General features: G+C 37.0%; 1 protein-coding gene across 1 annotated transcript; it reads left to right on the plus strand.

Moving 5' to 3' along the window:
* The first annotated feature begins 81 nt into the window (after nt 1–81).
* LOC103047652 (phospholipase A and acyltransferase 4) lies at nt 82–3,585 on the plus strand. The gene is made up of 4 exons (XM_022684990.2): nt 82–96; nt 2,241–2,340; nt 2,751–3,019; nt 3,378–3,585. Exons 1-4 carry the CDS (start codon nt 82–84, stop codon nt 3,498–3,500), a joined length of 507 nt encoding a protein of 168 aa, XP_022540711.1. The 3' UTR covers nt 3,501–3,585.
* The last annotated feature ends 22,361 nt before the right edge of the window (nt 3,586–25,946 follow it).

Consider the following 25,946-nt stretch of genomic DNA (forward strand, 5'->3'; position numbering starts at 1 on the left):
TCTTAGGTTGTTCCTTATAAAGTGCAATCAGGCCATACCAGCTGCCAGGTGAAGTTTGGGGTGCCTGTCAGACCTTCACTCATGCCACGAAAGAAGGTAAAGCCATCAAACAAAGTCAACGACCATGGTTTATTATAGGCTCCTTTTTTGTATTATGTGGTATTAGTAGGATATATATACTGGTGACACCTGTTTAGACTGCAGTGATCTAAACTTTATGAAGATTATTTAGTATAATTTGCATTTTTTTTCTAAAAGCCGTATTTTACTCTGTCAGGCCCTGGTTTCTCAAGAGAACTTTGTATAGGTGTTTTTTTATTTATTTAAATCCTAAAAAAAAACGTACTCTATACTGGTAGGCAAAGGTTTAAAAAAAAAATCACATCCATTATACTAGGGTTTAAAATACTTCTGTAGATGTTGAAGTATCTACTGAAGCTTTTTACTCAAGTATAAGTTTAAAAGTACTGCTTTCAAAACTCCTTAAATTAACATTAAGACATTAAGAACAAAAGCTTAGACCAGACCACAGGATCCTATAGTGCGATATTGCGATTAACGACGAGTCATTTTAAAGTGGCACTATAAAAAAATAAATTCCTGCTTCTGGGCTCCCAAAGGAGCTTAATGACAGTGTGCCAAAGTCATGATATACTAGCATAATAATACCATTACACCATCTTACAGTGAAACTAATTTTTATTAGTAAGAACAGGCATTGGGCTTAAAAAATATATAAAATATAAAAATAAAAATATATAAAAATATTTTAATTTCCTAAATAACTAATACAAATACAGTACAACCACCTTGTGGGTTCTGAGAAATATTACACAACAAAAAGTAACAACATATAGATTAAAGTAACATTAATTCAACTTTTCTTTAACAATGGACACAAAGACACTTGCAGATTCCTTTTTCTGATCATATATGTATATGCTATAAAACACACATTAGCTCAAAAACACAAGTGTTTATATGATCAAAGACACAGATGGCTCAACAGGCCACACAGCTCTTGCTATAAATTATTTTTTTTTATTGTAACAAATTCTGAGCAAGGAACACCAACATGTTTACTGTGTGGGGCTTAAGGCAGGGTCTCTCTGGGGTAACAATATTCATATTCAATATTCAGCTCGGAAAATAGGGCTGGATGGTTGTGCTTTAAATCAGATCTCAGCTTTGTTTCCACTGTTTTGAAACAAAGTCAACAAACCGGTGTTCTGTCGAACTGTCCTACCCATCGATACATGCTTCCCAAAGGTACTGCGCATGCCCTGACCTACACAATTTAATTATTTCTCTTTTTTTTTATTTACAATTAATCTGTTTGAGGGGGACTTATGTGCATTAAACCACCTGGATGCACTGTCATTGCACAAAAGTGTACATGGAAACAAATAATTACTATTACTATCATAAATAAATACAAAAGCAGTTTGTAATGAGCTATATTTGCCATAACTTTGCCATGATACAATGATTTATGCAATCCAAATCTAATAACGTACATCTACTGGAATTTCACTGGGTACATGACCTAAAATAGTGCTTCTTTTGTATTTTTACAGTTAAATATACATTAGGGCAGCACGGTTTGACAAGGTAGGACAATTCGACATTCGACAACAGATGTTGCTGTCTGACAGATTCGTCGTGAGCACGTCAGCACAGCGCGACCTGCTCTCTTATGTAAACAAACCGACGCGGAAATCCAATGGCTTTTATTGACATCGGCAAAAATGATCATGGTTAAAAATGTACTGACAATAAGTACATAGTTATAGACGCAACAGGCCTACATTACATTTTATCTACTGGTGAACATTTTCATTAAAGGAGCACCTAACTAGGCACTTAATGTCGCAAAACAGTACACCATCCCATTTTCTCTTATGGACCTTTATGACACCCTTTAGGATAATGCAGAGTAGGTGTGGCAGAGACGACACTTCATGACAACACCCTTTTCCAAAGGAAGGGCAGAATTGGCATTTTAAGGCATTTTAAGACATTTTATCAAAATTCCTTGATTTCTGAATTAATTGTAGGTAATATACTCAATCCCTTACATACATTTCAGCAAAAAGGCCAGCTAATAGCACACTTTGTCTCTTAAACCAATTGAACCAATTTCAGTCAAGTAAATGAGAAAGCAGCTTATGTCCACAAAAGCAAAGTCAGCCTGACTTTTTTTAATATAGTTGTTTAATTAGGTCTGTCATTTCCTCTAGAAACAAAAAGTTGGAGATCTCATAGAAGTCTTCCGCCCAGGATATCAGCACTGGGCCATATATGTTGGAGATGGCTATGTCATTCACCTTGCACCCCCATGTAAGTAAACAGGAGACAGAAAAATGCTGCTTCTGTGTGTGAAATATATATGTAAGTTGTCTGGTGTTATCTTTTTTGTGAGATGGATGGATTAGATGTTCCATTCCTAATGTCGTGCAGGAATATAACATTCCTCTACCCCCATTGTCATGTGTGTACCAGGAATACGTCATAGAAGGCATTACCACTCACAGTGGACAGCACAGTGGGTGGTAATGGTCGTGACTGGCAGTGTCTGGCTACAACTGTCCATGTAAACAGACATGTAATTCCGGTAGAAGTCACATGCACAACCCACAGGACATACAGTATGTGCCCTTTTTTTAGATTTCATGGGTATGTCAATTCCTGACAATAACCATAGCAACTTTATATAGTAATGCAATAAGGTCCTTTCTGTTTTCTCTTAGCTGAGACGGCGGGTGCTGGCTCCAGCAGTTTGATGTCAGTGCTGTATGATTCGGCACTTGTAAAGAAGGAGAGACTCTCAGATGTGGTGGGGAATGATGTCTACAGAGTCAACAACCTCTTGGATGATGAGTATGAGCCAAGAGACACCAATCTGCTTCTCAAAAAAGCTCACAGTCTTGTAGGCCAAACGCTGCCTTTCAGCGTTTTCAGCAGGAACTGTGAGCACTTTGTCACAGACTTGAGATATGGGAAGTCAACGTCAAGCCAGGTTGGTTATACAATATTCCACATGTGATCGATATTTATATTACAATCTTTTAAATCCTTTTAAGCTTCTTGACTGACCATCTCAGGTTTGGTTGTAGGGAGCAGTATATTCTACTTTGTGCCAAGTTGGAAATTTAAAATGCAAACTACATTTGATGGAGTTATGCTTCCGTTATTAAACTATAACATACAGAAGTCTGAAGTTTTAATGTTTTAGTATTTTTCAAATTAATCTATAAACTGTATACACTTTAGAACATTGTAGTTTATATTGATTCAACCCTAGGATATACATGACATAGATATACAAATGAATAAGTATGAACATTAGTTCATTTGTGACTTTTGTTTTATTTTAGGTAACAACAGCGGTTATTGGTGGCCTAGCTGTTCTTGGAGTTGGTTTGCTGGCCCTAACAACAGGACTGTTTTCTAAATCTGAAAAAAGAAGCAAAACAAATTCTGTTCATTTCTTTGACTGATTAAATGTGCTGTAAAACATTTTATATGCCCATGAATGAATGAATAAATACAGTCCAACAGAAATGAAGGGCTATGTGAAATAAATTAAGCAGTAGAAACATCAATAGCAGTAATAACATGAACAACAGTCTTGGAAAGATGGTAATCAGTATATGTTAACAAGAATGCAATGATTGACCAAGGACATAGTTGTATGTGTTCATGAAAATGTGGACCAAAGTAAGCATTACAGTAGCCTAAATGTAAACGGTAAGATCCACTGGTGTGTGGTCATCAGTGTTGGGCACGTTACTTTGAAAAAGTAATTAGTTATAGTTACTTGTTACTTCTCCAACAAAGTAACTGAGTTACTCCAATATAAAAGTAACTAGTTACCAGTAAAAGTAACTATTGCCCCCCCACCCTCCGGCCCCCACCTTCTCAGAGCTTGTTTCATAAGCCAGGTGAATAGAGTGCACGACAGCCAATAAGACAATAATCATTGCTTAGGAGGTTATCTCATCCTCCCCTTCCTTGTGACTCACACTTGCACCTTTGTCTGTATGCGCAAAGTAAAAAAAAAAGTTAATTTAGCGTCTAAAGTACCGTGCAGTAACGGGGTGTCGGAAATGGTAACGGTGTTATAGTGACAGTCAGAGTAATTAGAATACTCGTTACTGAAAAAAGTAACAGCGTTAGTAACGTTGTTTATTTCAATGCCATTATTCCCATCACTGGTGGTCATCCTGCAGCCTATCCAGTGGATATAAATTTGGTCAAGCAGCGAGGCGCCACTGTGGCTGCTCCCTCCCCTACCTGGCATACCTGCCCAATATCTACTATTCTACTGTCCCTATCAGCCATGGTAAAAAGCCATTTACTTATCCAAGACCCATAATGGTAAGGAAATACTATGCTCACTGGGACCCCTGTTGGTTGGGCTGGAACTTGATGTACCTAAGGAAGTGTGTGTTTTAGCCCAAACTTCAGTATCTCAGTAAATTTTAATAAAATTTAAGACCACTTGAGACTTTTGGCAGTGTCCACATCTCCATAAAGGTGGTTAGCAGATGGAAGCCTGAAGTGCTGGAATATCTCCTGGTAGAAGCTGCACTGACTTTGGACTTGATGTAACACAGTGGATCAACACCAGCAGATGACATGGCTCTACAAACCATCACTGAACATTAGTAAATTTTACATTTTACTTGGAAATCAAGAGACCAGAGTCAGGAGGAAGAGTGGAGAAACACACAGTCCAAGCTGCTTGAGGTCTAGGTCTACATTTTTGATTTTCAATGGCTGTAAGCCATAATCATTAACAATAAACTTTATTGTTAATTATCTACTTAAATAAAAATAGTTTTACATTTTTAACTGAAATGAACTGAAATAAAGTAACTTGTCAACGATATTCTATTTTTTTTTTATGCACCTGCACATTTAAAACACCAACTTCATCCAAACTATGTAGAACAACATATGGAATTATTAACTAAACAAAAAAGTGTAACAAAACAAAATGTGTTTTAGATTTGAGTTTTTTTTTTTTTTTAGCCACCTCTTGCTTAGATAACAATTTTTCACATCTTGGCATTTTCTCAGTCAGCTTTATGAGTTGGAATGGCTTTAAGTTAACAGCTGTGCTGAACTTGTAGAGAGTTATTTACTTGAATGTATTGCTCTCTTAATGTGTTTGAGAGCATCAGTGGTGTTGTAAGAAGGTAGAGTTGGTATACATTGAATAGCTCTATTTGAGTTCTAATACATATGTTTTTTACTATGTTAACCCTTTTAGACCTTGCAACCATTACAATCAACCTTTTTAAATGTTTTGTTGCACACAATAATAATTAAATAGACCATAAACCAGCCAATAGAAAAGTGCACAACGCCCACTGCATTGGAGTAAAATCAACACTCAACTCAGACTCATTATGGCATGGCAGCAATAGGGCCAATGGCCAACGGGGCAAAGAAAGAGTTTTTTTTTTACTAATTTTATAGACTGTTTCAATGAGGAAAACAATAACAAAGCTACTGCACATGTCTGTTCCTTCGATGCTTCCGGTGATGCTATTTTCAAGTATACAGCTGTCAAAATGAGAGCGCATATTTCACAAGTCTCCCGAAAACAGAGCAAACATACGGTCAGAAATTAGTAAAAAGTGATCAAACCTCTTTTCCTGATCCTTTTGATAAGGATTTAAGAGGGAAGTTTTTCCTCTGATTTAAAACGCTTCCCAGAGGTGACCACTGATACCCAGATGTGTATCACTATCTTGTTGAAAAGTGTGTTTACACCAGAGAGGCAGTGAAAGCTTGCCGCAGTTTGGATGCATATAATTAATGTCTCAGTGGAAAAGTTGGGAATATTTGTTCCTGTAGTAGAGAAGGCATCACTGTAGTGTATGGTGAGGTTGGAGCAAGTCAAACGCTATCCAACACATACTCTGCATGGTTTATAGATAAGAAGGAGGGAGAAGTTGTGAGCGGACACTGTAACTGCAGGGCAGGTTAGCAGTGTGAAAAACGAAAGCAGGCGTGTTTACTATGGAGGACCAAAAATGACATAAGTATAAATAAATAAATGTTAAAATTAAATAAATAAATAAATAAATAAATGTTGACATAAATAAATGCACATATAAATGAATAAATAAATATATAATTAATATAATTAATTTATTTACCTATACAATTATTTCTGCACGTATTTATTTATTTATTTATTTATTTATGTGTGCATTTATTTATATATTTATTAATTTCAACATTAATTCATTTATTAATTTATTTATTTATACATTTCTATGTGTATTTATTTATACTTATGTAATTTTTGGTCCTCCATAGTTTACTTGTTTAAAGAACAATTTGACCTGATTTTCAATGTTTGTGACTCTCAGATTAGGTGAAGTTTGCATTCATGTTAAGTTAAAAAAGTTACGTCCACTGTTTTGAACACTGTTTACCGCTAAACGGAAGTGTCCTAGGAACAGCTACGTCACTTCCTACGCTCATGAATATTCCTCTGAAACGGTCTATATTATTTGGAACATATTTTATCATGATTAGAGGTTGTTTTTTTTAAGAAAAAGGTATATCAATATCAAATAAAAAAATGTTAAAACACATCCAATGGATTTGATTAGATTTTTTTAACATGCAGTTTTTATAAGGATATTAAGCATCTTCTTTTTTAAGCCAGGCGGACACTGTGCGATTTTTTTAATCGGATGCGTTCACAATCACATGTTTTCCATGAGCTCTTTAGTGAGGTAGTTTGGTTCTTTTGTGGCACGGCTTTGTATTTACTGTGTACTTAATATATAAAATAGGAACACACATTGACCCACACAGTGTCATGTGATAATGTGACATAGAGCTTTCCCATGATGCATTGGGGTGCAGTTGAATTTTTAAATTTGATTAATAATTAAGGAATTATGTATGGAGGATTTTTTTCTGAGGTATTGGGGTGTTAGTTTGTGGTGAAATAGATGTTTTAGGGTTGTTGTTTTGCGATTTTTGGTGTTTTTGGGTAATTCTGAGCAGTCACCATGAAGAAGTAAAGCGAGGGGGGACCATGCTTTAAAAGACCCCCCGTCTCCCAGACTCTAATGTATTGGCTCTGTAGTCAGTACTGAACACTGGGAAACTGGTACTTGTCTAAAGTATGTGAAATCAAAAACACAAGGGAAAACTAATGGGAAAAACTGGGTATTCAGGGAAATAAGTGGAATTTATTATTATTTTTTTTTGTTCACTTTTTCATCTCTTTTACCAAAGTTTACTTATTTTACAATATACATCCTACTTACAATCACATGTTTTCCATGAGCTCTTTAGTGAGGTAGTTTGGTTCTTTTGTGGCACGGGTTTATATTTACTGTGTACTTTTTAATATATAAAATAGGAACACACACTGACCCACACAGTGTCATGTGATACTGTGACATAGAGCTTTCCCATGATGCATTGGGGTGCAGTTGAATTTTTAAATTTGATTAATAATTAAGGAATTATGTATGGAGGATTTTTTCTGAGGTATTGGGGTGTTAGTTTGTGGTGAAATAGATGTTTTAGGGTTGTTGTTTTGCGTTTTTTGGTGTTTTTGGGTAATTCTGAGCAGTCACCATGAAGAAGTAAAGCGTGGGGGGGGACCATGCTTTAAAAGACCCCCGTCTCCCAGGCTTTAATGTATTGGCTGTGTAGTCAGTACTGAGCACTGGGAAACTGGTACTTGTCTAAAGTATGTGAAATCAAAAACACAAGGGAAATCTAATGGGAAAAACTGGGTATTCAGGGAAATAAGTGGAATTTATTATTATTTTTTTTTTCTGTTCACTTTTTAATCTCTTTTACCAAAGTTTACTTATTTTACAATATACATTCTACTTACAATCACATGTTTTCCAGGAGCTCTTTAGTGAGGTAGTTTGGTTCTTTTGTGGCACGGCTTTATATTTACTGTGTACTTTTTAATATATAAAATAGGAACACACACTGACCCACACAGTGTCATGTGATACTGTGACATAGAGCTTTCCCATGATGCATTGGGGTGCAGTTGAATTTTTAAATTTGATTAATAATTAAGGAATTATGTATGGAGGATTTTTTCTGAGTTATTGGGGTGTTAGTTTGTGGTGAAATAGATGTTTTAGGGTTGTTGTTTTGCGTTTTTTGGTGTTTTTGGGTAATTCTGAGCAGTCACCATGAAGAAGTAAAGCGTGGGGGGGACCATGCTTTAAAAGACCCCCGTCTCCCAGGCTTTAATGTATTGGCTGTGTAGTCAGTACTGAGCACTGGGAAACTGGTACTTGTCTAAAGTATGTGAAATCAAAAACACAAGGGAAATCTAATGGGAAAAACTGGGTATTCAGGGAAATAAGTGGAATTTATTATTTTTTTTTTTCTGTTCACTTTTTAATCTCTTTTACCAAAGTTTACTTATTTTACAATATACATCCTACTTACAATCACATGTTTTCCATGAGCTCTTTAGTGAGGTAGTTTGGTTCTTTTGTGGCACGGCTTTATATTTACTGTGTACTTTTTAATATATAAAATAGGAACACACACTGACCCACACAGTGTCATGTGATACTGTGACATAGAGCTTTCCCATGATGCATTGGGGTGCAGTTGAATTTTTAAATTTGATTAATAATTAAGGAATTATGTATGGAGGATTTTTTCTGAGCTATTGGGGTGTTAGTTTGTGGTGAAATAGATGTTTTAGGGTTGTTGTTTTGCGTTTTTTGGTGTTTTTGGGTAATTCTGAGCAGTCACCATGAAGAAGTAAAGCGTGGGGGGGACCATGCTTTAAAAGACCCCCCGTCTCCCAGGCTTTAATGTATTGGCTGTGTAGTCAGTACTGAACACTGGGAAACTGGTACTTGTCTAAAGTATGTGAAATCAAAAACACAAGGGAAATCTAATGGGAAAAACTGGGTATTCAGGGAAATAAGTGGAATTTATTATTATTTTTTTTTTCTGTTCACTTTTTAATCTCTTTTACCAAAGTTTACTTATTTTACAATATACATTCTACTTACAATCACATGTTTTCCAGGAGCTCTTTAGTGAGGTAGTTTGGTTCTTTTGTGGCACGGCTTTATATTTACTGTGTACTTTTTAATATATAAAATAGGAACACACACTGACCCACACAGTGTCATGTGATACTGTGACATAGAGCTTTCCCATGATGCATTGGGGTGCAGTTGAATTTTTAAATTTGATTAATAATTAAGGAATTATGTATGGAGGATTTTTTCTGAGTTATTGGGGTGTTAGTTTGTGGTGAAATAGATGTTTTAGGGTTGTTGTTTTGCGTTTTTTGGTGTTTTTGGGTAATTCTGAGCAGTCACCATGAAGAAGTAAAGCGTGGGGGGGACCATGCTTTAAAAGACCCCCGTCTCCCAGGCTTTAATGTATTGGCTGTGTAGTCAGTACTGAGCACTGGGAAACTGGTACTTGTCTAAAGTATGTGAAATCAAAAACACAAGGGAAATCTAATGGGAAAAACTGGGTATTCAGGGAAATAAGTGGAATTTATTATTTTTTTTTTTTCTGTTCACTTTTTAATCTCTTTTACCAAAGTTTACTTATTTTACAATATACATCCTACTTACAATCACATGTTTTCCATGAGCTCTTTAGTGAGGTAGTTTGGTTCTTTTGTGGCACGGCTTTATATTTACTGTGTACTTTTTAATATATAAAATAGGAACACACACTGACCCACACAGTGTCATGTGATACTGTGACATAGAGCTTTCCCATGATGCATTGGGGTGCAGTTGAATTTTTAAATTTGATTAATAATTAAGGAATTATGTATGGAGGATTTTTTCTGAGCTATTGGGGTGTTAGTTTGTGGTGAAATAGATGTTTTAGGGTTGTTGTTTTGCGTTTTTTGGTGTTTTTGGGTAATTCTGAGCAGTCACCATGAAGAAGTAAAGCGTGGGGGGGACCATGCTTTAAAAGACCCCCCGTCTCCCAGGCTTTAATGTATTGGCTGTGTAGTCAGTACTGAACACTGGGAAACTGGTACTTGTCTAAAGTATGTGAAATCAAAAACACAAGGGAAATGTAATGGGAAAAACTGGGTATTCAGGGAAATAAGTGGAATTTATTATTATTTTTTTTTTCTGTTCACTTTTTAATCTCTTTTACCAAAGTTTACTTATTTTACAATATACATCCTACTTACAATCACATGTTTTCCATGAGCTCTTTAGTGAGTTTGGTTCTTTTGTGGCACGGCTTTATATTTACTGTTGTTACGACCCTATAGGTCATAATTGCTGATTATTGTTTTAGCAAATTAGTCAATGGGGCAGCAACACTTGCAAAGTTTTTACAAAACCCACGGTAGTAACCCGCCATACCTAAAAAACGTCTAAGGTCACGTTTTGTTTTTGGCACAGGAACATCAATAATAGCCTGAACTTTCGCCTCAAGAGGGCGCACTTCACCTTGACCAACCTCTTTTCCCAAATATACTACTCTTGCTTTACCAAACTCACATTTAGCAAGATTAAGTGTCAGATTTTTGTCTTGTAATCGGTCAAAAACATTGCGGAGATTTGCCATATGTTCATCCCAATGTTGTGCATACAAAATAACATCGTCCAAATATGTCTCACAGTTATCTACATTTGCAAAGATTTTCCACATTAATCTTTGAAATGTAGCAGGAGCATTCCGTAACCCAAATGCCATGACTGAGTACTGTAAAAAGTTGTCTGGAGTCACAAAAGCTGAAATTTCAGCAGCAGCAGGGGTTAAAGGTACTTGCCAATATCCCTTCAATAGGTCTAGCTTAGTCACAAACTTAGCATTCCCAACCCTATCTATGCAATCTTCCATTCTAGGCAAAGGGAAAGAGTCTGGCTTAGTAACGGAGTTGTCTTTTCTATAGTCAGTACAAAATCTACTGGAGCCATCAGGCTTGGGAACCAACAGGGAAGGAGAACTCCAGGAGCTCTTACTAGGTGTGGCTAAACCATTTTCTAACAGATACTGAACCTCTTTTTGCATTTGCTGACGTTTAGTGGGATTTACACGATACGCATGTTGCTTGATAGGTTGGTGTCCCTGAACATCAATGTCATGACTTAGCACGTTCGTTTGAGTTGGAACATCAGAAAACAAAGAAGGATAGTCACAGATTAATTCAATTACATCTTTTTGCTTTTCGTTAGAAAGATGCATTAGATGGGCATTTAAATCACTTAAAATCACAGAATTTTGAAGCCTAGGACTAACAAGAAGACCATCACGAAAAGTTATGTCATCAGCACTCGGATTTTCTGCATCCTGCACAACAGCAGTTGCAACTACTGGTTTCAGATCAGGACTAATGGGAGAAAGTTGTTCTCTTGGCACATACGGTTTCAACATGTTGATGTGGCAGACACGGCTTTTCCTACGCCGATCTGGGGTTTGAATGGCATAATCTGTGGCACTTAGCTTACGCTCTACAATGTACGGTCCTGAAAATTTTGCACATAGTGCTGAACCAGGCAAAGGTAGCAAAACGAGAACTTGGTCACCACTTTTAAATTCTCGTTGCACTGCTTGAGTGTCAAATCTTGCTTTCATTTTGGACTGAGAATTAGCTAGAGCAGTTTTTGCAAATTCATTTGCTTGGTACAATCTCTCACGAACCGAACTAACATACTCCAACACACTTTTTTCCTCACTGCTCTCTGAAACTAGCTGTTCCCTAAGCAATTTTAGTGGCCCACGGACTGAATGACCAAAAACCAATTCGGAAGGACTAAGGCCAAGAGACTCTTGCACTGTTTCGCGAATAGCAAACAGTAAAAAGGGGATTCCCTCATCCCATTCCTTTCCGGAATCCAAACAGTAAGTGCGAAGCATTGCCTTGAGAGTTTGGTGAAATCTCTCGAGTGCCCCCTGAGACTCTGGGTGATATGCACTGGACATGCAATGCTTAATTTGCAATAGCTTCATAACTTGGGCAAACAAACGAGAGGTAAAATTTGATCCCTGATCAGTCTGAATATGCTTGGGCAGACCAAAAGTAGAAAAGAATTTAACAAGTGCCTTTACAATGCCCTTTGCTTTTAAATTGCGAAGTGGGATGGCCTCAGGATACCGAGTAGCTGCACACATTAGAGTTAGCAAGTGCACGTTACCCGACTTGGACTTTGGAAGAGGACCTACACAGTCTATAATGAGATGCTCAAATGGGGCTCCTAACACAGGAATTGGGTGAAGTGGGGCTAAAGGAATAGCTTGATTAGGTTTACCAGTGACTTGGCATGCATGACACGAGTGACAGTATTTGACTACATCCCGCTTAAGACCTGGCCAAAAGAAATAGCGCAGAATTCTGTGGTAAGTTTTACGAATTCCTAAATGGCCGGACAGTACGTGATCATGGGCTAAAGTAAGAATTTGTTGCCGATAGTTAGTAGGAACAACGAGTTGATAAACAACACTCCAATCCATTTTTTCTAAACGTGTGGGAGTCCATTTTCTCATTAGTACACCATTTTGGTAGAAATACGCTACAGCGCTATCAGGCACTTCCTTGTCAGTAACTGTATTCGCTCTACAACTAGAAAGAGAGGGGTCTTTACTCTGCTCCTCAATTAAGAAGTCCTTCCCAAATTTTGTTCCAGAGACAGGATTGCACTCCAACTCATCCTGATTCTGAGACAAGATCTCAAAAGGCAAAATTTCACAACTTATTGGCACTGCGGATTCGGAATTCATGAACGTGTCAGAAAGATCAATTTGGTCTGCAAATTTACGTGCTTGTGCACGAGTCACTGCACATGCAGGGAACACATTGTCAACTACAGGAGGAACTGGCTCATCTACAACCTCAGGCAAAGGATTCACCTTTCCACCTGCCAGATCATTGCCCAAAATAAAATGAATGCCTTTCATGGGAAATTGTGAGCGAATTCCTACTTTTACATTACCAGTTACAAGCTTAGACTGGAGATGTACTGTGTGCAAAGGGACTCTACATACCCCTAACTCTATTCCTTGTACAAGTACATCTGAACCACAAGCAGAAAACTCAGAAAAAGGTAAAATTGAGTCTAAAATGAAAGACTGTGCCGCTCCAGTGTCTCTCAACATTTTAACTGGAATCTGAACTGCACTATCCCCAGTAAGTGAGACCAGACCTTCTAAGATAAAAGGTGTGTAGACTGAATCAGTTAAAATCTCATCAGCCAAGACATTTTGAGCATGAATAAAACCAACTGTTTTGGGTGTTTTTACAAATGTCTTAGGCTGAGAGTGTGGTGGCTTAGCTTCCAACAGAGGACAGGCAGCAATCAAGTGATCAGTTTCTCGACAATAAAAACAAGCACGTGGGCTATTCGAAACGGGTCGAGCCAAATTTGGGTTTTTGCCAGAATTTTGAGAGTTTCTAAAAGAGAATCGTTTTTGTGAATTAGAGTCTTGTCGAGGCGGAGAACAGAACACATTTTTGTGCGTCAACACAAACTCATCTGCAAGCACTGCAGCTTGGGAAACGGTACGCACCTTTTGCTCATTAAGATAAACTACAAGACGTTCAGACAAGCCATTTTTAAACTCCTCCAACAAAATCAGCTCTTTTAGTTGAGCAAAATTCTCAACTTTACAAGCGACACACCATTTGTCAAAAAGAACGGCCTTCTCTCTAGCAAATTCGACAAAGGTGTGATTGGCAGTTTTCACATGACTTCTAAATCTTTGACGGTATGCTTCAGGAACCAATTCATATGCACGCAAAACAGTAGCTTTAACTGTAGCATAATCTAGACTTTGTTCAATTGACAATGCGGCACAAACTTCCTGGGCTTTACCAACCAGCTTGCACTGTAAAAGCAAAGCCCAGACTTCTTTTGGCCAGAGTAAGGCCGTAGCTATACGCTCAAAAGCAGCAAAATAAGAATCTACTTCTGTTTCTCTAAATGTAGGAACAATGTTAATATACTTACTTACGTCAAACCCAGGTGAGACAGCAGGGGCAGGACCAGAAGTAGGGACTGAACCAGAAGTGGAGGGACGCGCAGCAGCAACTGCACCATGGTGTGGAAAAGGAGCCACAGTTGGTTGTCCAGTAGCACGCAAGCGAAGAAGTTCAGTCTCATGCTCTTGACGCTTAACTTCCAACCTTAGCTCCTCAAGCCGAATACTCAACTGCAACCTCTCAATAGGATCCAAAGTACTGGAATCCTGTACTGGAGCAGGAGCAGGAGTAGAAGCAGTAGGTGCAAACTGTGCTATACGTTGAGCAGGACTCTCAGGATCTATGCCAGGAGAGGTTGGAGAAGCCATTTCCACCTCAACTAAACCCTCTTCCTCTAAAGCAACACCTGGAGAAACTGACTCAGGCAAAGCAGGCAACACTCCATCATCCACTAACTTCTGTAACACTGCTTCCCTAATCACACTCTTACGGGCAGAACGTGATACACTAACATTGTAAAAACCAGCCAAATGCAGTAAGTCATCCTTCCGACACTGCTCAAACACATGCATAGAAGGAGCACAAACAAACTTTTCTAGTTCAAAAGCCATCACTAAAAGAATTAAGCTACTGCATACCACCACACGCAAAAGAAAACTGCCAATAGACCCCAAAACATGAGCAGGACGAGCCCCCAAATTATGTTACGACCTGGTCTAGGTCAGCCCGTAACATAGAATAACGAGGCCCCCATGCCCTCCTGGTTCCCCAACCACACATACTCCTGTTAGTCAAAAGGTTTAGTTTATTTAACAAATTGTAAAGAATACAAGGCTTAAATCAAAGGGGAGATAACAGTAAGGGATGAAAGAGAAAATAATAAACAAAACAAAACTAACTTCAAGATTAAGAGAACTAACTTAACTAACAAAGAAAAGAAAATGAAATACAAATCACTAACCTAACTCCCTAATTAAACAAACCAAGAGAAAACATAGAAAAAAATAAACTCTTTCTCCCACTGAGAGAACTTGTTAGAATAGGCTTATTTTCTCCCCACTGAGAGACCAGAAACAACAGTGTTCACACCAAATAACATGATTTTACCATCAGCTTAGTTCTAACACTTTAACAGCTACAAACTTTAGACAGACCATGTGGCAGGGAACCAGGAACACACAGGAGCCATGTTGGAAGCCAAGCACCACCCCCGCACTTCCTGTTCCTGTTCCCTTTTATGGTTGGTTCCCCCTGGTGGTGACCAATCAGTTTAGGTTTGCATCACGCAGTAACCTGCAGTAGGAAGACACACTTAAACAGAAAGAAAAAAAAACAATAATCAGCAATTATGACCTATAGGGTCGTAACACTGTGTACTTTTTAATATATAAAATAGGAACACACACTGACCCACACAGTGTCATGTGATACTGTGACATAGAGCTTTCCCATGATGCATTGGGGTGCAGTTGAATTGTTAAATTTGATTAATAATTAAGGAATTATGTATGGAGGATTTTTTCTGAGGTATTGGGGTGTTAGTTTGTGGTGAAATAGATGTTTTAGGGTTGTTGTTTTGCGTTTTTTGGTGTTTTTTGGTAATTCTGAGCAGTCACCATGAAGAAGTAAAGCGTGGGGGCGACCATGCTTTAAAAGACCCCCGTCTCCCAGGCTTTAATGTATTGGCTGTGTAGTCAGTACTGAACACTGGGAAACTGGTACTTGTCTAAAGTATGTGAAATCAAAAACACAAGGGAAATCTAATGGGAAAAACTGGGTATTCAGGGAAATAAGTGGAATTTATTATTTTTTTTTTTTCTGTTCACTTTTTAATCTCTTTTACCAAAGTTTACTTATTTTACAATATACATTCTACTTACAATCACATGTTTTCCATGAGCTCTTTAGTGAGGTAGTTTGGTTCTTTTGTGGCACGGCTTTATATTTACTGTGTACTTTTTAATATATAAAATAGGAACACACACTGACCCACACAGTGTCATGTGATACTGTGACATAGAGCTTTCCCATGATGCATTGGGGTGCAGTTGAATTGTTAAATTTGATTAATAATTAAGGAATTATGTATGGAGGATTTTTTCTGAGGTATTGGGGTGTTAGTTTGTGGTGAAATAGATGTTTTAGGGTTGTTGTTTTGCGTTTTTTGGTAATTCTGAGCAGTCACCATGAAAAAGTAAAGCGTGGGGGGGGACCATGCTTTAAAAGACCCCCGTCTCCCAGGCTTTAATGTATTGGCTGTGTAGTCAGTACTGAACACTGGGAAACTGGTACTTGTCTAAAGTATGTGAAATCAAAAACACAAGGGAAATCTAATGGGAAAAACTGGGTATTCAGGGAAATAATTGGAATTTATTATTATTTTTTTTTTCTGTTCACTTTTTAATCTCTTTTACCAAAGTTTACTTATTTTACAATATACATTCTACTTACAATCACATGTTTTCCATGAGCTCTTTAGTGAGGTAGTTTGGTTCTTTTGTGGCACGGCTTTATATTTACTGTGTACTTTTTAATATATAAAATAGGAACACACACTGACCCACACAGTGTCATGTGATACTGTGACATAGAGCTTTCCCATGATGCATTGGGGTGCAGTTGAATTTTTAAATTTGATTAATAATTAAGGAATTATGTATGGAGGATTTTTTCTGAGGTATTGGGGTGTTAGTTTGTGGTGAAATAGATGTTTTAGGGTTGTTGTTTTGCGTTTTTTGGTGTTTTTTGGTAATTCTGAGCAGTCACCATGAAGAAGTAAAGCGTGGGGGGGACCATGCTTTAAAAGACCCCCGTCTCCCAGGCTTTAATGTATTGGCTGTGTAGTCAGTACTGAACACTGGGAAACTGGTACTTGTCTAAAGTATATGAAATCAAAAACACAAGGGAAATCTAATGGGAAAAACTGGGTATTCAGGGAAATAAGTGGAATTTATTATTATTTTTTTTTTTCTGTTCACTTTTTAATCTCTTTTACCAAAGTTTACTTATTTTACAATATACATTCTACTTACAATCACATGTTTTCCATGAGCTCTTTAGTGAGGTAGTTTGGTTCTTTTGTGGCACGGCTTTATATTTACTGTGTACTTTTTAATATATAAAATAGGAACACACACTGACCCACACAGTGTCATGTGATACTGTGACATAGAGCTTTCCCATGATGCATTGGGGTGCAGTTGAATTTTTAAATTTGATTAATAATTAAGGAATTATGTATGGAGGATTTTTTCTGAGGTATTGGGGTGTTAGTTTGTGGTGAAATAGATGTTTTAGGGTTGTTGTTTTGCGTTTTTTGGTGTTTTTTGGTAATTCTGAGCAGTCACCATGAAGAAGTAAAGCGTGGGGGGGGGGGGGGGCCATGCTTTAAAAGACCCCCGTCTCCCAGGCTTTAATGTATTGGCTGTGTAGTCAGTACTGAACACTGGGAAACTGGTACTTGTCTAAAGTATGTGAAATCAAAAACACAAGGGAAATCTAATGGGAAAAACTGGGTATTCAGGGAAATAAGTGGAATTTATTATTTTTTTTTTTTCTGTTCACTTTTTAATCTCTTTTACCAAAGTTTACTTATTTTACAATATACATTCTACTTACAATCACATGTTTTCCATGAGCTCTTTAGTGAGGTAGTTTGGTTCTTTTGTGGCACGGCTTTATATTTACTGTGTACTTTTTAATATATAAAATAGGAACACACACTGACCCACACAGTGTCATGTGATACTGTGACATAGAGCTTTCCCATGATGCATTGGGGTGCAGTTGAATTGTTAAATTTGATTAATAATTAAGGAATTATGTATGGAGGATTTTTTCTGAGGTATTGGGGTGTTAGTTTGTGGTGAAATAGATGTTTTAGGGTTGTTGTTTTGCGTTTTTTGGTGTTTTTTGGTAATTCTGAGCAGTCACCATGAAGAAGTAAAGCGTGGGGGGGGGGGGGGACCATGCTTTAAAAGACCCCCGTCTCCCAGGCTTTAATGTATTGGCTGTGTAGTCAGTACTGAACACTGGGAAACTGGTACTTGTCTAAAGTATGTGAAATCAAAAACACAAGGGAAATCTAATGGGAAAAACTGGGTATTCAGGGAAATAAGTGGAATTTATTATTTTTTTTTTTTTCTGTTCACTTTTTAATCTCTTTTACCAAAGTTTACTTATTTTACAATATACATTCTACTTACAATCACATGTTTTCCATGAGCTCTTTAGTGAGGTCGTTTGGTTCTTTTGTGGCACGGCTTTATATTTACTGTGTACTTTTTAATATATAAAATAGGAACACACACTGACCCACACAGTGTCATGTGATACTGTGACATAGAGCTTTCCCATGATGCATTGGGGTGCAGTTGAATTGTTAAATTTGATTAATAATTAAGGAATTATGTATGGAGGATTTTTTCTGAGGTATTGGGGTGTTAGTTTGTGGTGAAATAGATGTTTTAGGGTTGTTGTTTTGCGTTTTTTGGTGTTTTTTGGTAATTCTGAGCAGTCACCATGAAGAAGTAAAGCGTGGGGGGGGGGGGGGGGGCATGCTTTAAAAGACCCCCGTCTCCCAGGCTTTAATGTATTGGCTGTGTAGTCAGTACTGAACACTGGGAAACTGGTACTTGTCTAAAGTATGTGAAATCAAAAACACAAGGGAAATCTAATGGGAAAAACTGGGTATTCAGGGAAATAAGTGGAATTTATTATTATTTTTTTTTTCTGTTCACTTTTTAATCTCTTTTACCAAAGTTTACTTATTTTACAATATACATTCTACTTACAATCACATGTTTTCCATGAGCTCTTTAGTGAGGTAGTTTGGTTCTTTTGTGGCACGGCTTTATATTTACTGTGTACTTTTTAATATATAAAATAGGAACACACACTGACCCACACAGTGTCATGTGATACTGTGACATAGAGCTTTCCCATGATGCATTGGGGTGCAGTTGAATTTTTAAATTTGATTAATAATTAAGGAATTATGTATGGAGGATTTTTTCTGAGGTATTGGGGTGTTAGTTTGTGGTGAAATAGATGTTTTAGGGTTGTTGTTTTGCGTTTTTTGGTGTTTTTTGGTAATTCTGAGCAGTCACCATGAAGAAGTAAAGCGTGGGGGGGGGGGGGGACCATGCTTTAAAAGACCCCCGTCTCCCAGGCTTTAATGTATTGGCTGTGTAGTCAGTACTGAACACTGGGAAACTGGTACTTGTCTAAAGTATGTGAAATCAAAAACACAAGGGAAATCTAATGGGAAAAACTGGGTATTCAGGGAAATAAGTGGAATTTATTATTTTTTTTTTTTTCTGTTCACTTTTTAATCTCTTTTACCAAAGTTTACTTATTTTACAATATACATTCTACTTACAATCACATGTTTTCCATGAGCTCTTTAGTGAGGTCGTTTGGTTCTTTTGTGGCACGGCTTTATATTTACTGTGTACTTTTTAATATATAAAATAGGAACACACACTGACCCACACAGTGTCATGTGATACTGTGACATAGAGCTTTCCCATGATGCATTGGGGTGCAGTTGAATTGTTAAATTTGATTAATAATTAAGGAATTATGTATGGAGGATTTTTTCTGAGGTATTGGGGTGTTAGTTTGTGGTGAAATAGATGTTTTAGGGTTGTTGTTTTGCGTTTTTTGGTGTTTTTTGGTAATTCTGAGCAGTCACCATGAAGAAGTAAAGCGTGGGGGGGGGGGGGGGGGGCATGCTTTAAAAGACCCCCGTCTCCCAGGCTTTAATGTATTGGCTGTGTAGTCAGTACTGAACACTGGGAAACTGGTACTTGTCTAAAGTATGTGAAATCAAAAACACAAGGGAAATCTAATGGGAAAAACTGGGTATTCAGGGAAATAAGTGGAATTTATTATTATTTTTTTTTTCTGTTCACTTTTTAATCTCTTTTACCAAAGTTTACTTATTTTACAATATACATTCTACTTACAATCACATGTTTTCCATGAGCTCTTTAGTGAGGTAGTTTGGTTCTTTTGTGGCACGGCTTTATATTTACTGTGTACTTTTTAATATATAAAATAGGAACACACACTGACCCACACAGTGTCATGTGATACTGTGACATAGAGCTTTCCCATGATGCATTGGGGTGCAGTTGAATTTTTAAATTTGATTAATAATTAAGGAATTATGTATGGAGGATTTTTTCTGAGGTATTGGGGTGTTAGTTTGTGGTGAAATAGATGTTTTAGGGTTGTTGTTTTGCGTTTTTTGGTGTTTTTTGGTAATTCTGAGCAGTCACCATGAAGAAGTAAAGCGTGGGGGGGGGGGGGGGCCATGCTTTAAAAGACCCCCGTCTCCCAGGCTTTAATGTATTGGCTGTGTAGTCAGTACTGAACACTGGGAAACTGGTACTTGTCTAAAGTATGTGAAATCAAAAACACAAGGGAAATCTAATGGGAAAAACTGGGTATTCAGGGAAATAAGTGGAATTTATTATTTTTTTTTTTTCTGTTCACTTTTTAATCTCTTTTACCAAAGTTTACTTATTTTACAATATACATTCTACTTACAATCACATGTTTTCCATGAGCTCTTTAGTGAGGTAGTTTGGTTCTTTTGTGGCACGGCTTTATATTTACTGTGTACTTTTTAATATATAAAATAGGAACACACACTGACCCACACAGTGTCATGTGATACTGTGACATAGAGCTTTCCCATGATGCATTGGGGTGCAGTTGAATTGTTAAATTTGATTAATAATTAAGGAATTATGTATGGAGGATTTTTTCTGAGGTATTGGGGTGTTAGTTTGTGGTGAAATAGATGTTTTAGGGTTGTTGTTTTGCGTTTTTTGGTGTTTTTTGGTAATTCTGAGCAGTCACCATGAAGAAGTAAAGCGTGGGGGGGGGGGGGGACCATGCTTTAAAAGACCCCCGTCTCCCAGGCTTTAATGTATTGGCTGTGTAGTCAGTACTGAACACTGGGAAACTGGTACTTGTCTAAAGTATGTGAAATCAAAAACACAAGGGAAATCTAATGGGAAAAACTGGGTATTCAGGGAAATAAGTGGAATTTATTATTTTTTTTTTTTTCTGTTCACTTTTTAATCTCTTTTACCAAAGTTTACTTATTTTACAATATACATTCTACTTACAATCACATGTTTTCCATGAGCTCTTTAGTGAGGTCGTTTGGTTCTTTTGTGGCACGGCTTTATATTTACTGTGTACTTTTTAATATATAAAATAGGAACACACACTGACCCACACAGTGTCATGTGATACTGTGACATAGAGCTTTCCCATGATGCATTGGGGTGCAGTTGAATTGTTAAATTTGATTAATAATTAAGGAATTATGTATGGAGGATTTTTTCTGAGGTATTGGGGTGTTAGTTTGTGGTGAAATAGATGTTTTAGGGTTGTTGTTTTGCGTTTTTTGGTGTTTTTTGGTAATTCTGAGCAGTCACCATGAAGAAGTAAAGCGTGGGGGGGGGGGGGGGGGCATGCTTTAAAAGACCCCCGTCTCCCAGGCTTTAATGTATTGGCTGTGTAGTCAGTACTGAACACTGGGAAACTGGTACTTGTCTAAAGTATGTGAAATCAAAAACACAAGGGAAATCTAATGGGAAAAACTGGGTATTCAGGGAAATAAGTGGAATTTATTATTATTTTTTTTTCTGTTCACTTTTTAATCTCTTTTACCAAAGTTTACTTATTTTACAATATACATTCTACTTACAATCACATGTTTTCCATGAGCTCTTTAGTGAGGTAGTTTGGTTCTTTTGTGGCACGGCTTTATATTTACTGTGTACTTTTTAATATATAAAATAGGAACACACACTGACCCACACAGTGTCATGTGATACTGTGACATAGAGCTTTCCCATGATGCATTGGGGTGCAGTTGAATTTTTAAATTTGATTAATAATTAAGGAATTATGTATGGAGGATTTTTTCTGAGGTATTGGGGTGTTAGTTTGTGGTGAAATAGATGTTTTAGGGTTGTTGTTTTGCGTTTTTTGGTGTTTTTGGGTAATTCTGAGCAGTCACCATGAAGAAGTAAAGCGTGGGGGGGACCATGCTTTAAAAGACCCCCGTCTCCCAGGCTTTAATGTATTGGCTGTGTAGTCAGTACTGAACACTGGGAAACTGGTACTTGTCTAAAGTATGTGAAATCAAAAACACAAGGGAAATCTAATGGGAAAAACTGGGTATTCAGGGAAATAAGTGGAATTTATTATTATTTTTTTTTCTGTTCACTTTTTAATCTCTTTTACCAAAGTTTACTTATTTTACAATATACATCCTACTTACAATCACATGTTTTCCATGAGCTCTTTAGTGAGGTAGTTTGGTTCTTTTGTGGCACGGCTTTATATTTACTGTGTACTTTTTAATATATAAAATAGGAACACACACTGACCCACACAGTGTCATGTGATACTGTGACATAGAGCTTTCCCATGATGCATTGGGGTGCAGTTGAATTGTTAAATTTGATTAATAATTAAGGAATTATGTATGGAGGATTTTTTCTGAGGTATTGGGGTGTTAGTTTGTGGTGAAATAGATGTTTTAGGGTTGTTGTTTTGCGTTTTTTGGTGTTTTTGGGTAATTCTGAGCAGTCACCATGAAGAAGTAAAGCGTGGGGGGGGAACCATGCTTTAAAAGACCCCCGTCTCCCAGGCTTTAATGTATTGGCTGTGTAGTCAGTACTGAACACTGGGAAACTGGTACTTGTCTAAAGTATATGAAATCAAAAACACAAGGGAAATCTAATAGGAAAAACTGGGTATTCAGGGAAATAAGTGGAATTTATTATTTTTTTTTTTTTCTGTTCACTTTTTAATCTCTTTTACCAAAGTTTACTTATTTTACAATATACATTCTACTTACAATCACATGTTTTCCATGAGCTCTTTAATGAGGTAGTTTGGTTCTTTTGTGGCACGGCTTTATATTTACTGTGTACTTTTTAATATATAAAATAGGAACACACACTGACCCACACAGTGTCATGTGATACTGTGACATAGAGCTTTCCCATGATGCATTGGGGTGCAGTTGAATTTTTAAATTTGATTAATAATTAAGGAATTATGTATGGAGGATTTTTTCTGAGGTATTGGGGTGTTAGTTTGTGGTGAAATAGATGTTTTAGGGTTGTTGTTTTGCGTTTTTTGGTGTTTTTTGGTAATTCTGAGCAGTCACCATGAAGAAGTAAAGCGTGGGGGGGGGGGGGGCCATGCTTTAAAAGACCCCCGTCTCCCAGGCTTTAATGTATTGGCTGTGTAGTCAGTACTGAACACTGGGAAACTGGTACTTGTCTAAAGTATGTGAAATCAAAAACACAAGGGAAATCTAATGGGAAAAACTGGGTATTCAGGGAAATAAGTGGAATTTATTGTTTTTTTTTTTTGCTGTTCACTTTTTAATCTCTTTTACCAAAGTTTACTTATTTTACAATATACATTCTACTTACAATCACATGTTTTCCATGAGCTCTTTAGTGAGGTAGTTTGGTTCTTTTGTGGCACGGCTTTATATTTACTGTGTACTTTTTAATATATAAAATAGGAACACACACTGACCCACACAGTGTCATGTGATACTGTGACATAGAGCTTTCCCATGATGCATTGGGGTGCAGTTGAATTTTTAAATTTGATTAATAATTAAGGAATTATGTATGGAGGATTTTTTCTGAGGTATTGGGGTGTTAGTTTGTGGTGAAATAGATGTTTTAGGGTTGTTGTTTTGCGTTTTTTGGTGTTTTTGGGTAATTCTGAGCAGTCACCATGAAGAAGTAAAGCGTGGGGGGGACCATGCTTTAAAAGACCCCCGTCTCCCAGGCTTTAATGTATTGGCTGTGTAGTCAGTACTGAACACTGGGAAACTGGTACTTGTCTAAAGTATGTGAAATCAAAAACACAAGGGAAATCTAATGGGAAAAACTGGGTATTCAGGGAAATAAGTGGAATTTATTATTATTTTTTTTTCTGTTCACTTTTTAATCTCTTTTACCAAAGTTTACTTATTTTACAATATACATCCTACTTACAATCACATGTTTTCCATGAGCTCTTTAGTGAGGTAGTTTGGTTCTTTTGTGGCACGGCTTTATATTTACTGTGTACTTTTTAATATATAAAATAGGAACACACACTGACCCACACAGTGTCATGTGATACTGTGACATAGAGCTTTCCCATGATGCATTGGGGTGCAGTTGAATTGCTAAATTTGATTAATAATTAAGGAATTATGTATGGAGGATTTTTTCTGAGGTATTGGGGTGTTAGTTTGTGGTGAAATAGATGTTTTAGGGTTGTTGTTTTGCGTTTTTTGGTGTTTTTGGGTAATTCTGAGCAGTCACCATGAAGAAGTAAAGCGTGGGGGGGGACCATGCTTTAAAAGACCCCCGTCTCCCAGGCTTTAATGTATTGGCTGTGTAGTCAGTACTGAACACTGGGAAACTGGTACTTGTCTAAAGTATGTGAAATCAAAAACACAAGGGAAATCTAATGGGAAAAACTGGGTATTCAGGGAAATAAGTGGAATTTATTATTTTTTTTTTTTCTGTTCACTTTTTAATCTCTTTTACCAAAGTTTACTTATTTTACAATATACATCCTACTTACAATCACATGTTTTCCATGAGCTCTTTAGTGAGGTAGTTTGGTTCTTTTGTGGCACGGCTTTATATTTACTGTGTACTTTTTAATATATAAAATAGGAACACACACTGACCCACACAGTGTCATGTGATACTGTGACATAGAGCTTTCCCATGATGCATTGGGGTGCAGTTGAATTGTTAAATTTGATTAATAATTAAGGAATTATGTATGGAGGATTTTTTCTGAGGTATTGGGGTGTTAGTTTGTGGTGAAATAGATGTTTTAGGGTTGTTGTTTTGCGTTTTTTGGTGTTTTTGGGTAATTCTGAGCAGTCACCATGAAGAAGTAAAGCGTGGGGGGGGACCATGCTTTAAAAGACCCCCGTCTCCCAGGCTTTAATGTATTGGCTGTGTAGTCAGTACTGAACACTGGGAAACTGGTACTTGTCTAAAGTATGTGAAATCAAAAACACAAGGGAAATCTAATGGGAAAAACTGGGTATTCAGGGAAATAAGTGGAATTTATTATTATTTTTTTTTTTCTGTTCACTTTTTAATCTCTTTTACCAAAGTTTACTTATTTTACAATATACATTCTACTTACAATCACATGTTTTCCATGAGCTCTTTAGTGAGGTAGTTTGGTTCTTTTGTGGCACGGCTTTATATTTACTGTGTACTTTTTAATATATAAAATAGGAACACACACTGACCCACACAGTGTCATGTGATACTGTGACATAGAGCTTTCCCATGATGCATTGGGGTGCAGTTGAATTTTTAAATTTGATTAATAATTAAGGAATTATGTATGGAGGATTTTTTCTGAGGTATTGGGGTGTTAGTTTGTGGTGAAATAGATGTTTTAGGGTTGTTGTTTTGCGTTTTTTGGTGTTTTTGGGTAATTCTGAGCAGTCACCATGAAGAAGTAAAGCGTGGGGGGGGACCATGCTTTAAAAGACCCCCGTCTCCCAGGCTTTAATGTATTGGCTGTGTAGTCAGTACTGAACACTGGGAAACTGGTACTTGTCTAAAGTATGTGAAATCAAAAACACAAGGGAAATCTAATGGGAAAAACTGGGTATTCAGGGAAATAAGTGGAATTTATTATTTTTTTTTTTCTGTTCACTTTTTAATCTCTTTTACCAAAGTTTACTTATTTTACAATATACATCCTACTTACAATCACATGTTTTCCATGAGCTCTTTAGTGAGGTAGTTTGGTTCTTTTGTGGCACGGCTTTATATTTACTGTGTACTTTTTAATATATAAAATAGGAACACACACTGACCCACACAGTGTCATGTGATACTGTGACATAGAGCTTTCCCATGATGCATTGGGGTGCAGTTGAATTGTTAAATTTGATTAATAATTAAGGAATTATGTATGG

Source organism: Astyanax mexicanus, chromosome 7, assembly GCF_023375975.1.
Source record: "Astyanax mexicanus isolate ESR-SI-001 chromosome 7, AstMex3_surface, whole genome shotgun sequence".
In the NCBI taxonomy this organism is placed as follows: Eukaryota; Metazoa; Chordata; class Actinopteri; order Characiformes; family Acestrorhamphidae; genus Astyanax; species Astyanax mexicanus.

Bases quoted from the DNA above. Each gene is read 5' to 3' on its own strand.
- LOC103047652 (XM_022684990.2), top strand. The intron at 2,341-2,750 runs GTAAGTAAACAG...GTTTTCTCTTAG, and splicing joins CATTCACCTTGCACCCCCAT to CTGAGACGGCGGGTGCTGGC. The intron at 3,020-3,377 runs GTTGGTTATACA...GTTTTATTTTAG, and splicing joins GGAAGTCAACGTCAAGCCAG to GTAACAACAGCGGTTATTGG.